The following is a 12,701-nucleotide window of genomic DNA, read 5'->3' as shown; positions in this document are numbered from 1 at the left end:
CTTGCCGTCCGCCCAGCAGAGGCAGATGTTACCGGAGGTGCTGAGTATATCCGAAATTATGGAGGTGATTCCCAGACGCATGGTGACACTGTCTGACACAGGAATAACACACCGCACAGCACAGAGGAGGAGAGGGTGATGGAGATGGAGAGAGAGAGAGAGAGAAATATAGAGGCAGGAAGAGTAAGGGAGAGAGAAAGAAAGAGAGAGGCGAGGTGTGGGCTCTCACAGAGAGTTGTTCACAGAGCGGAGTGCCAAGCAGTCTGAGAGAGATGGAGAGAGAGAGAGAGGGAGGAGGGAGAGAAAGGAGGAGAGGCTGCTTGTGCGTCTGCTGCAGGACCTCTCACACCTCTGGCATGCTTTGACAAAGACAACAGGTGCATTCCAAGAAGGAACAGCGAGCCCCCCACCCCCGCACACACACACACACACACACACACACACACACACACACACACACACACACACACACACACACACACACACACACACACACACACACACACACACTCACACTCACACACACACACACACTTCAGGAGAGAATAAGCATGCAGGGTAGGGTGTCTGTTGAAATAGAAAGACTTAGAACACCATCATTGTATAGTGAAACCATGAACATTAAGCTGAGATCTGGAGGGTGTTTGAATGTAAACTCAATGGATGTGTTCTTATACTCTGAATGGATTTCCAAACAGAATGGAAGTACTCTGAAACACCCTTAAATGGTTCTTCAGTCTGAATCACTGTGTGTTGTGAAAGCATTTGTTGGTGTTTCAGTGCATGTACAAGGCAGCATCGAAACAACAATAATAAGGTTTTGTCAGATTGTCTCTCATATCATCAAAATGATTTCAATTACCAATGGATTATAGCATAAATATTAATTGATTATAAATATTGATTGAATAATTTTCAGTCAATATTTTGATTAACATTTAAAAGAAGACATTGGGAATTTAATACATTTCCTAGGGTCGACTTTGGCACTAATTATAGACTACAGTTGCCAGGCAACTTTGTGAGACTATAAATAACGTTACAATCAAAATGTTTAGGGCTGTGTGTAAGCTATAGCAGAGGTAACATCCCAGTCAAAACTGTTCGCTGCTCTGGCACCCCAATGGTGGAACAAGCTCCCTCACGACGCCAGGACAGCGGAGTCAATCACCACCTTCCGGAGACACCTGAAACCCCACCTCTTTAAGGAATACCTAGGATAGGATAAAGTAATCCTTCTACCCCCCCCTTAAAAGATTTAGATGCACTATTGTAAAGTGGTTGTTCCACTGGATATCATAAGGTGAATGCACCATTTTGTAAGTCGCTCTGGATAAGAGCGCCTGCTAAATGACTTAAATGTAATGTAATGTAACATGTATAAAGGGGACCTTCATTGCCAGTATTCATGTGAGAAGGTGGATGTGAACCCAAGTCTCCTGCTTCTCAAAACACTGCCTTAGTCCACTCAGCCAGTCTTCAGGACTTAACTGTTGTGCTGAACCACTCTTGTTACACTGAGCGCATGGGGCCCGATTCAGACTTGAGATAAGTAGACTTAACATGGACTCAATAAAATTTTTACTACAGTCAAAAAAAGGTCACGTTAAATCAACTTGAATATGCCTGGGGAGAATTTTGTATTGTTTTGTGAAATTCCACCTTTATTTTTTCATACCTTCATTTCAGAAGACAAAAGTTTAGATTAAAGTCAAAATGTGAATCTAACATTGTGCTCCTGTACTGTTCCGAATTCCACCATTCTGAGGCATTTAGTGGCAGGTGTACCCTCTAGCAAACTCTATGGTCAAGTATAAAAACAGGCAAATCTGCCATTTTGATTCATTGATCAGTTTTCTAGATTCTACAAGTAGTTAATTCACACGTCATTGTTTGCACCATTCCCTGCACTTATGCAAATGAGGGCCTGCATTTGTTGTTTGTCTACTAGCTTAATGAGTTTTAGCTACTTTTTGATGTACACTCAACATGATATATGCTACGCTATTTAGCCACTGTATGCTACGCTATATAGCCACTGTATGCTACGCTATATAGCCACTGTATGCTACGCTATATAGCCACTGTATGCTACACTATATAGCCACTGTATGCTACGCTATATAGCCACTGTATGCTACGCTATATAGCCACTGTATGCTACACTATATAGCCACTGTATGCTACACTATATAGCCACTGCCATTTTAGTCTGCTCCAGCTTTAGCCTACCACAACACACGTTATTGCATCCAACTTTTGACATTCATATTGTTGTCTTGTTGCTATATTTGCATAGCTTAATCACGTATATGCATTTAGCATATTGGTATTGCTATAATTGTATTCATATTGCAATGTATTATCATTAAAGCTGTTAAAAACTGAATTATGCGATATAGTTTGTTATTATTTGCTATTTCTGTCTCCCCGAGATACTACGTTACCCAGCAGCTGGCCAATCCTAACCAAAGCCAAGGGTCAGACGAATGCAAACAGAACTGTCAATCATATCATCTAACTTAACTCAACTGTGATTCAATCCATCTGAACAACCTTCCATGCCATGTATCTGAATATATACTGACCAGAAATATAAACGCAACATGTAAAGTTTTGGTCACATGTTTCATGAGCAGAAATAAAAGGTCACAGAAATGTTCCATACCCACAAAAACCTTATTTCTCTCAAATGTTGTGCACAAATTTGTTTACATCCCAGTTAGTGAGCATTTCTCCTTTGCCAAGATAATCCATGTGGTATATCAAGAAGCTGATTAAACAACATGATCATTACACAGATGCACCTTGTGCTGGGGACAATAAAAGGCCACTCTAAAATGTGCAGTTTTGTCACACAATGCAACAGATGTCTCAAGTTCTGAGGGAGCATTCATTTCTCTACCATAAGCCGCCTCCAATGTCGTTTTAGAGAATTTGGCAGTACATTTAACCGGCCTCACAACCGCAGACCACGTGTAACCACGCCAACCCAGGACCTCCACTTCCGGCTTCTTCACCTGCGAGATCGTCTGAGACCAGCCACCTGAACAGCTGATGAAACTGAGGAGTATTTCTGTCTGTAATAAAGACCTTTATGGGGAAAAACTCATTCTGATTGGCTGGGTCTGGTTCTCCTGGAGGGCATAGGCCCACCCACTTGGGAGCCAGGCCCACCCATTGCTGCACTCCTGCCCAGCAATGTGAAATCCATAGATTAGGGCCTAATTTATTTATTTCAATTGACTGATTTCCTTATATGAACTGTAACTCAGTTAAATCATTGAAATTGTTGTAGGTTTCATTTACATATAAATACTCAGGTCAGGACATCAGCATAATGGATGACTGGTGGATCGCACTGAAAGTTTGTACAAGCGCTACTGCTAACGTTAGCAGTCATTGCCTGTATTTTTTTTCCCATGAATGTGAAATATGTCAAATTTCTGTTGATTTAAAAGAATAATATAAATACTAGGGATGCACGATATATCGGTGAGCATATCGGAATCGGCCGATATTAGCTAAAAATGCCAACATCGGCATCGGCCCAATCAAAGCTGACGTGCATACCTATATAACGTAGGTAGATGACGTAATGTCAAAGCTGGCGTGCATACCTATATAACGTAGGTAGATGACGTAATGGCAAAGCTGACGTGCATACCTATATAACGTAGGTAGATGACATGCATACCTATATAATGTAGGTAAATTACGTAATGTCAAAGCTGGCGTGCATACCTATATAACGTAGGTAGATGACGTAATGTCAAAGCTGACGTGCATACCTATATAACGTAGGTAGATGACGTGCATACCTATATAACGTAGGTAGATGACGTAATGTCAAAGCTGGCGTGCATACCTATATAACGTAGGTAGATGACGTAATGTCAAAGCTGGCGTGCATACCTATATAACATAGGTAGATGACATGCATACCTATATAACGTAGGTAGATGACATGCATACCTATATAACGTAGGTAGATGACGTGCATACCTATATAACGTAGGTAGATGACGTGCATACCTATATAACGTAGGTAGATGACGTGCATACCTATATAACGTAGGTAGATGACGTGCATACCTATATAACGTAGGTAGATGACGTGCATACCTATATAACGTAGGTAGATGACGTAATGTCAAAGCTGGCGTGCATACCTATATAACGTAGGTAGATGACGTGCATACCTATATAACGTAGGTAGATGACGTAATGACGCCACGAAAAATACAGCACTACACGTGTAACACAGTATTCCTAATAAATACCTTAGATCTTTGAACTGTCTTTATGAATATAAAAATGTGACAAACCTGTTAATGTTTCATTGTCATTTCATCTTTTGCAAATAAAAGAAAGCATGTGAAGCTTCAATCATGTTTTGAAAAAGTAATTTTGTACTCAATTATTATCCTGGAAAAACGAATGAATTAGTATTTTCACAAAACTATATTTTCTAGTGTCTTTTGTTTGAGCATAATACTGTACCTTTGACCTTTTGGAATTACCGAGGCGTTTATAAAAACACCATACAAGAGCAGGAGAGACTCCCATATTTGGAAAACTCCAGAAGAAAGGATCTAACAGCCACTGGACAGGATTTAAAACACCAGAATAATGTTTAGGAGCTTGAGAGCGAGGAAACTAGGCCAAAAGAGAAGGGATCTAACGCTGCACGGGATTTAAAACACCAGAATAATGTTTAGGAGCTTGAGAGCGAGGAAACTAGGCCAAAAGAGAAGGGATCTAACGCTGCACGGGATTTAAAACACCAGAATAATGTTTAGGAGCTTGAGAGCGAGGAAACTAGACCAAAAGAGAAGGGATCTAACGCTGCACGGGATTTAAAACACCAGAATAATGTTTAGGAGCTTGAGAGCGAGGAAACTAGACCAAAAGAGAAGGGATCTAACGCTGCACGGGATTTAAAACACCAGAATAATGTTTAGGAGCTTGAGAGCGAGGAAACTAGACCAAAAGAGAAGGGATCTAACGCTGCACGGGATTTAAAACACCAGAATAATGTTTAGGAGCTTGAGAGCGAGGAAACTAGACCAAAAGAGAAGGGATCTAATGCTGCACGGGATTTAAAACACCAGAATAGCATTCTTAACCTTTTGAATATGTGATGTCATAACACCTTAAATCTGCCCCAATACCCTGACAACCACGTGTTTCAATAGTCCAGAGAAGTTAAGGTTTTGTTCTCCTTTAAGTTGGTGGCAGCTCCGTTGACACTAGTTTAAGTGTTACAGAGCACTATCATTTTAACAGTGTACACGTGGAGAATCATTTATTCACCAGTTATTTACTCAATGTATTAGAATCAAAGTAATGCATACACACACACGCTCATTTAAACACGCACACGCTCATGCATACATTATACATGTTTTCTACATACAACCCAGGTGGTTATAAATTCAGCTGTTCCATTGGATTCATTAATCAGCTGTTCTACGGATCGGTAATGTCATTTGCCCACTGCTGCTATCTGGGGACACATTGTTAGGAAGGTGTGTGTGTGTGTGTGTGTGTGTGTGTGTGTGTGTGTGTGTGTGTGTGTGTGTGTGTGTGTGTGTGTGTGTGTGTGTGTGTTCGTGTTCAGGGGAGTCCCAGTGAGAGAGAGGGGACTAGGTTACAGGGCTATGACCTTCTGTATCTGAGGTATGACCTGCTCAACCTCTCTTTACAGGGTTCAGCATCCCAACTCACTGCTGGCCGACGCTCTACATCTTTCAGCATCCCAACTCACTGCTGGCCGACGCTCTATATCTTTCAGCATCCCAACTCCCTGCTGGCCGACGCTCTACATCTTTCAGCATCCCAACTCACTGCTGGCCGACGCTCTATATCTTTCAGCATCCCAACTCACTGCTGGCCGACGCTCTATATCTTTCAGCATCCCCCTCACTGCTGGCCGACGCTCTACATCTTTCAGCATCCCAACTCACTGCTGGCCGACATTCTATATCTTTCAGCATCCCAACTCACTGCTGGCCGACGCTCTTCATCTTTCAGCATCCCAACTCACTGCTGGCCGACGCTCTACATCCTTCAGCATCCCCCTCACTGCTGGCCGACGCTCTATATCTTTCAGCATCCCAACTCCCTGCTGGCCGACGCTTTATATCGTTCAGCATCCCAACTCACTGCTGGCCGACGCTTTATATCTTTCAGCATCCCAACTCACTGCTGGCCAACGCTCTACATCTTTCAGCATCCCAACTCACTGCTGGCCGACGCTCTATATCTTTCAGCATCCCAACTCCCTGCTGGCCGACGCTCTACATCTTTCAGCATCCCAACTCACTGCTGGCCGACGCTCTATATCTTTCAGCATCCCAACTCACTGCTGGCCGACGCTCTATATCTTTCAGCATCCCCCTCACTGCTGGCCGACGCTCTACATCTTTCAGCATCCCAACTCACTGCTGGCCGACATTCTATATCTTTCAGCATCCCAACTCACTGCTGGCCGACGCTCTTCATCTTTCAGCATCCCAACTCACTGCTGGCCGACGCTCTACATCCTTCAGCATCCCCCTCACTGCTGGCCGACGCTCTATATCTTTCAGCATCCCAACTCCCTGCTGGCCGACGCTTTATATCGTTCAGCATCCCAACTCACTGCTGGCCGACGCTTTATATCTTTCAGCATCCCAACTCACTGCTGGCCAACGCTCTACATCTTTCAGCATCCCAACTCACTGCTGGCCGACGCTCTACATCTTTCAGCATCCCAACTCACTGCTGGCCGACGCTCTATATCTTTCAGCATCCCAACTCCCTGCTGGCCAACGCTCTACATCTTTCAGCATCCCAACTCACTGCTGGCCGACGCTCTACATCTTTCAGCATCCCAACTCACTGCTGGCCGATGCTCTACATCTTTCAGCATCCCAACTCACTGCTGAATGACGCTCTACATCTTTCAGCATCCCAACTCCCTGCTGAATGACGCTCTACATCTTTCAGCATCCCAACTCCCTGCTGGCCGACGCTCTACATCTTTCAGCATCCCAACTCCCTGCTGAATGACGCTCTACATCTTTCAGCATCCCAACTCCCTGCTGGCCGACGCTCTACATCTTTCAGCATCCCAACTCTCTGCTGGCCGACGCTTTATATCTTTCCAGAGATCCTTGCGACATGGGACCGTGCATTATCATGCTGAAACACGAGGTGATGGTGGCGGATGAAGGGCACGACAATGGGCCTCAGGATCTCATCACAGTATCTCTGTGAATTGAAATTGCCATAGATAAAATGCAATTGTGTTTGTTGTCTGTCGTCCTCACGAGGGTCTTGACCTGACCGCAGTTACGCGTAGTAACAGACTTCAGTGGGCAAATGCTCACCTTCGATGGCCACTGGTGTGCTCTTTATGGATGATTCCTGGTTTAAACTGTACCGGGCAGATGGCAGACAGCGTGTATGTCGTCGTGTGGGTGAGAGGTTTGCTGATGTTAACATTATGAACAGTTGCCCGTGGTGGCGGTGAGGTTATGGTATGGGTATATTTTATCAACATTTTTTCATGTTATTTGTATCTTATTTTGTACATAATGTTTCTGCCACCATCTCTTATGACCGAAAGGAGCTTCTAGATATCAGGACAGCGATTACTCACCAGGACAGCGATTACTGGACGAGATCCCGAGGCCAACTGTCGTGCCATTCATCTGCTGCCGTCACCTCATGTTTCAGCATGATAATGCGCAGCCCCATGTCACAAGGATCTGTATACAATTCATGGAAGATGAAAATGTCCCAGTTCTTCCATGGCCTGCATACTCACCAGACATGTCACCCAATGAGCATGTTTGGAATGCTCTGGACGGACGTGTGTTCCAGGAGATGTGTCACGCTGTGGTGGTCACACCAGATACTGACTGGTTTTCTGATCCACACCCCTACCTTTTTTTAATGTGACCAACAGATGCATATCTGTATTCCCAGTCATGACAAATCCATAGATTAGGGCCTAATTTATTCATTTCAATTGACTGATTTCCTTATATGAACTGTAACTCAGTAAAATCTTTGAAATTGTTGCATGTTATATTTCAGTTCAGTGTATTTGATTTTCTGTTTGATAGTTTGGAATGTATTCATTGCATCCCTCACATCTAAATAATTAATTATAAAGCATAACTTACTTAAGAGTTAAACTCTTTTAGAAATATGTAAATATGTATAATAAATATGTATGATAGCCTTATCTAATTGAATCTAATGCATTTAATTCCTAAATCTAATAATTAAAGAGTTCTCAGAAAATATACATTTCAAACTGTATCTAAGAAACTTTTGACATCAATAAAATTACAAACTGTTTAGATTCAAGTCTCATGTCTCAAAGATCTCTTCCTCTTTTTGCCTCAACATACACAGATAAATACTAGATGTCACACACATACATGCGCGCACACACACACACACACACACACACACACACACACACACACACACACACACACACACACACACACACACACACACACACACACACACACACACACACACACACACACACACACACACACTCCATTTACTCGGGTGGTTTCCAAAGTTTGCGTGGTGGAGGCAGCAGCTCTCGTATGTTTAGTGGTGCCACGTTAGCTAGTTAACATTAGCCTTCTACATCTAGCTACATATTGAACTTCCGTCCTCTCAGGTCAGGGGCACAACAACGTATGAACTTGTCACGACTTCCGCCGAAGTCGGTCCCTCTTCTCGTTCGGGCGGCGTTCGGCGGTCGACGTCACCGGCCTTCTAGCTACCGCCGATCCACTTTTCATTTTCCATTTGTTTTGTCTTGTCTTACACACCTGGTTTCAATCCCACAATTACTTGTTCATTATTTAACCCTCTGTTCACCCATGTTTGTTTGTGAGTGATTGGTTTTTGGAATGAGGTCCGTTATTGTGGGCTCGAATTTTCTGCATTGTAATTTTGTATCTTTTGAGTAAATTACGTTGATTGCTCCTATCTGCTGTCCTGCGTCTGATTCCTCTACACCAGCTACACACAGACGCATTACAGAATTAATGGTTGGATCAGAATCGTCATTATAATTATTGTACGGAGAATTAAGTAAAACCACAAGTCCAAATCCCTATCACCTTCCATGGCTAATTTAGGAAAGGATGCAAAAATTCAAGTTTTTCTATCAATGACGTGTGCTCTCAATGGGATTTGATAGCATATTTCTGTCTGTAATAAAGCGCTTTTGTGAGGAAAAACTAATTCTGATTAGCTGGGCCTGGCTCCCCAGTGGGTGGGCCTGGCTCCCCAGTGGGTGGGCCTGGCTCCCCAGTGGGTGGGCCTGGATCCCCAGTGGGTGGGCCTGGCTCCCCAGTGGGTGGGCCTGGCTCCCCAGTGGGTGGGCCTGGCTCCCCAGTGGGTGGGCCTGGCTCCCCAGTGGGTGGGCCTGGCTCCCCAGTGGTTGGGCCTGGCTCCCCAGTGGGTGGGCCTGGCTCCCCAGTGAGTGGGCTTGTGCCCTCCTATGGCTGCACCCCTGCCCAGTCATGAGAAATCCATAAATGATGGCTAAAATATATTTTTTTAATTGACTGATTTCCTTTTATAAACTGTAGCTCAGTAAAATCTTTGAAATGTTTGCATGTTGCATTTATATTTATGTTCAGTATAAAAATAGAGTGTAAAAAATGTTTTGCTGACCAAGTGAAAGCTAGGATCCCTTATTGTTCCAATCAAATCAAATCAAATTGTATTGGTCACATACACATGGTTTGCAGATGTTAATGCGAGTGTAGCAAAATGCTTGTGCTTCTGGTTCCGACAGTGCAGTAATATCTAACAAGTGATGTCCCAGGTATTCCTTGGGATAGGATTAAGTAATCCTTCTAACCACCCCCCCTACCCTCCCCCCAAAAAAGATATAGATGTACTATTGTAAAGTGGTTGTTCCACTGGATATCATAAGGTGAATGCACCAATTTGTAAGTCTCTCTGGATAAGAGCGTCTGCTAAATGACGTGAATGAAAATGTAAATGTAAATAATGCCACTTTAATAATGTTTACATATCTTACATTACTCATATCATATGTATATACTGTATTTTAAATCATCTATTGCACCTTGCCTAAAGTGACTAGTGATCCATTTGTTAAAGTGGCCAGTGATTGGGTCTCCATGTAGGCAGCAGCCTCTCTGAGTTAGTGATTGCTGTTTAACAGTCTGATGACCTTGAGATAGAAGCTGTTTTTCAGTCTCTCAGTCCCAGTTTTGATGTACCTGTACTGACCTCGCCTTCTGGATGATAGCGGTGTGAACAGGCCGTGGCTTGGGTGGTTGTTGTCCTTGATGATCTTTTTAGCCTTCCTGTGACATCGGGTGGTGTAGGTGTCATGGAGGGCAGGTAATTTGCCCCCGGTGATGCCTTGTGCAGACCACACTTACCCTCTGGAGAGCCTTGTGGTTGAGGGTGGAGCAGTTGCCATACCAGGCTGAGATACAGCCCGACTGGATGCTCTCATTTGTGGATCTACAAAAGTTAGTCAGGGTTTTAGGTGACAAGCCACATTTCTTCAGCCTCCTGTGGTTGAAGAGGCACTGTATCACATGGGTGGACCATTTAAGTTTGTCGTTGATGTGTACGCCGAGGAACTTAAAACGTTCCCCTTTCTCCACTGCTGTCCCTTCAATGTGGATAGGGGGGTGCTCCCTCTGCTGTTTCCTGAAGTCCACGATCATCTCCTTTGTTTTGTTGACGTTGAGTGAGAGGTTGTTTTCCTGACACCACACTCCGAGTGCCATCACCTACCTCCCTGTAGGCTGTCTCGTCGTTGTTGTTAATCAAGCCCACTACTGTTGTGTCGTCTGCAAACTTGATGATTGAGTTGGAGGCATGCATGGCAACGCAGTCGTGGGTGAACAGGGAGTACAGGAGGGGGCTGAGCACGCACCCTTGTGGGGCCCCAGTGTTGAGGGTCAGCGAGGTGGAGATGTTGTTTCCTACCTTCACCACCTGGGGGTGGCCCGTCAAAGTCCAGGACCCAATTGTACACGGCGGTGTTGAGGCCCAGAGCCTCCAGCTTGATGATGAGCTTGGAGGGTATTATGGTGTTGAATGCTGAGCTGTAGTCAATGAACAGCATTCTTACATAGGTATTCCTCTTGTCCAGATGGCATAGGGCAGTGAGCAGTGTGATGGCGATTGCATCGTCTGTGGGCCTGTTAGGGCGGTATGGAAACTGAAGTGGTTCTAGGGTGTTAGGTAAGGTGGAGGTGATATGATCCTTGACTAGTCTCTCAAAGCACTTCATGATGACAGAAGTGAGTGCTACGGGACGGTAGTCATTTAGTTCAGCTATCTTTTCCTTCTTGGATAAAGGAACAATGGAGGCCATCTTGAAGCATGTGGGGACAGCAGACTGGGAAAGAGAGAGATTGAATATGTCTGATTATATCTAACAATCTGGGCCAGCAGCCTTGCGAGGATTAACACGTTTGAATGTTTTACTCACGTCGGCCACGGAGAAGGAGAGGGGGACGGCGCAGTTCTTGTTAGCGGGCCGCGATGGTGGTACTGTGTTATCCTCAAAGCAGGAAAAGACGGTTTTTAGTTTGTCTGGAAGCGTGACGTCTGTGTCCGTGACGGGGCTGGTATTCTTTTTGTAGTCTGTGATTTCCTGTAGACCCTGCCACATACGTCTCGTGTCTGCGCTGTTGAATTGCGACTCCACTTTGTCCCTGTACCGGCATTTCACTTGTTTGATTGCCTTGCGGAGGGAATAACTACACTGTTTAAATTCAGCGATATTCCAATGGAAAAATGCAGTGGTTCGGGCTTTCCGTTTTGCGCGAATACCGCCATCCATCCTGTCACAACTTCCGCCGAAGTTGGTCCCTCTCCTTGTTCGGGCGGGGTTTGGCGGTCGAAGTCACCAACCTTCTAGCCATCTCTGATCCACTTTCCATTTTCCATTGGTTTTGTCTTGTCTTCCATCACACCTGCTTCCAATTCCATCAATTACATGTTGTGTATTTAACCCTCTGTTCCCCCTCATGTCCTTGTCGGTAATTGTTTCTTGTAGTGCTTATGCACGTTATGCTGGTATTTACCGGGTTTGGTTTGACCCATTTATTGTATTGTTCTGTTGACGGTGGTTTATGGATATTAAACGACAACGTTGTAAATCAGTTTTTGCTCTCCTGCGCCAGACTTCTCTGCCGCCAGTACACATCCACGGTTTCTGGTTAGGTATTGATGTCACCTGTTAAATCCACTTCAATCAGTGTAGGTCAGCTATTCCCAAACTGTTGTACAACACCAAATATAAATGTGATTCGCATTTAAAAATATATTATTTTTTTTCTTCACATTTTCACAGTCCATTTATATGTTCCAACGGGGCTATACATTTGGGTGATGTTTTTTCTCGCCTGAATGATCTGAATCTAGGATTACAGGGACTCTCCGCAACTATATTCAATGTGCGGGACAAAGTTGATGCTATGATTAAGATGTTGGAGCTCTTCTCTGTCTGCATTAACAAGGACAACACACAGGTCTTTCCGTCATTGTATGATGTTTTGTGTGCAAAATAAACTGACGCTGACGGACAATGTCAAATGTGATATAGTGAAGCACCTGTGTGAGTTGGGAGCGCAATTTGACAGGTACTTTCCCAAAACAGATGACACAAACAACTG

General features: G+C 44.1%; 1 protein-coding gene across 5 annotated transcripts in view; it reads right to left on the bottom strand.

Annotated features, from left to right (window-relative positions):
• tjp2b (tight junction protein 2b (zona occludens 2)) overlaps nucleotides 1-12,701 on the bottom strand; it is a 237,124-nt gene that overhangs the window by 185,064 nt on the left and 39,359 nt on the right. Inside the window, exon 1 of one of the 5 annotated variants that reach the window (XM_045695322.1) lies at nucleotides 1-269. The exons of the other annotated variants lie outside the window; for them this stretch is intronic. Within the exon in view, the coding sequence (XP_045551278.1) occupies nucleotides 1-81 (81 nt within the window). The 5' untranslated portion in view covers nucleotides 82-269. Of the gene's footprint in view, nucleotides 270-12,701 lie in introns of those variants that run through there. 5 annotated transcript variants of the gene reach the window in all.

This window comes from Salmo salar, chromosome ssa15, assembly GCF_905237065.1.
Source record: "Salmo salar chromosome ssa15, Ssal_v3.1, whole genome shotgun sequence".
NCBI lineage: Eukaryota > Metazoa > Chordata > Actinopteri > Salmoniformes > Salmonidae > Salmo > Salmo salar.
Note: the sequence above shows the minus strand (reverse complement) of the source record. Positions and strands in the feature narration are given on the sequence as shown.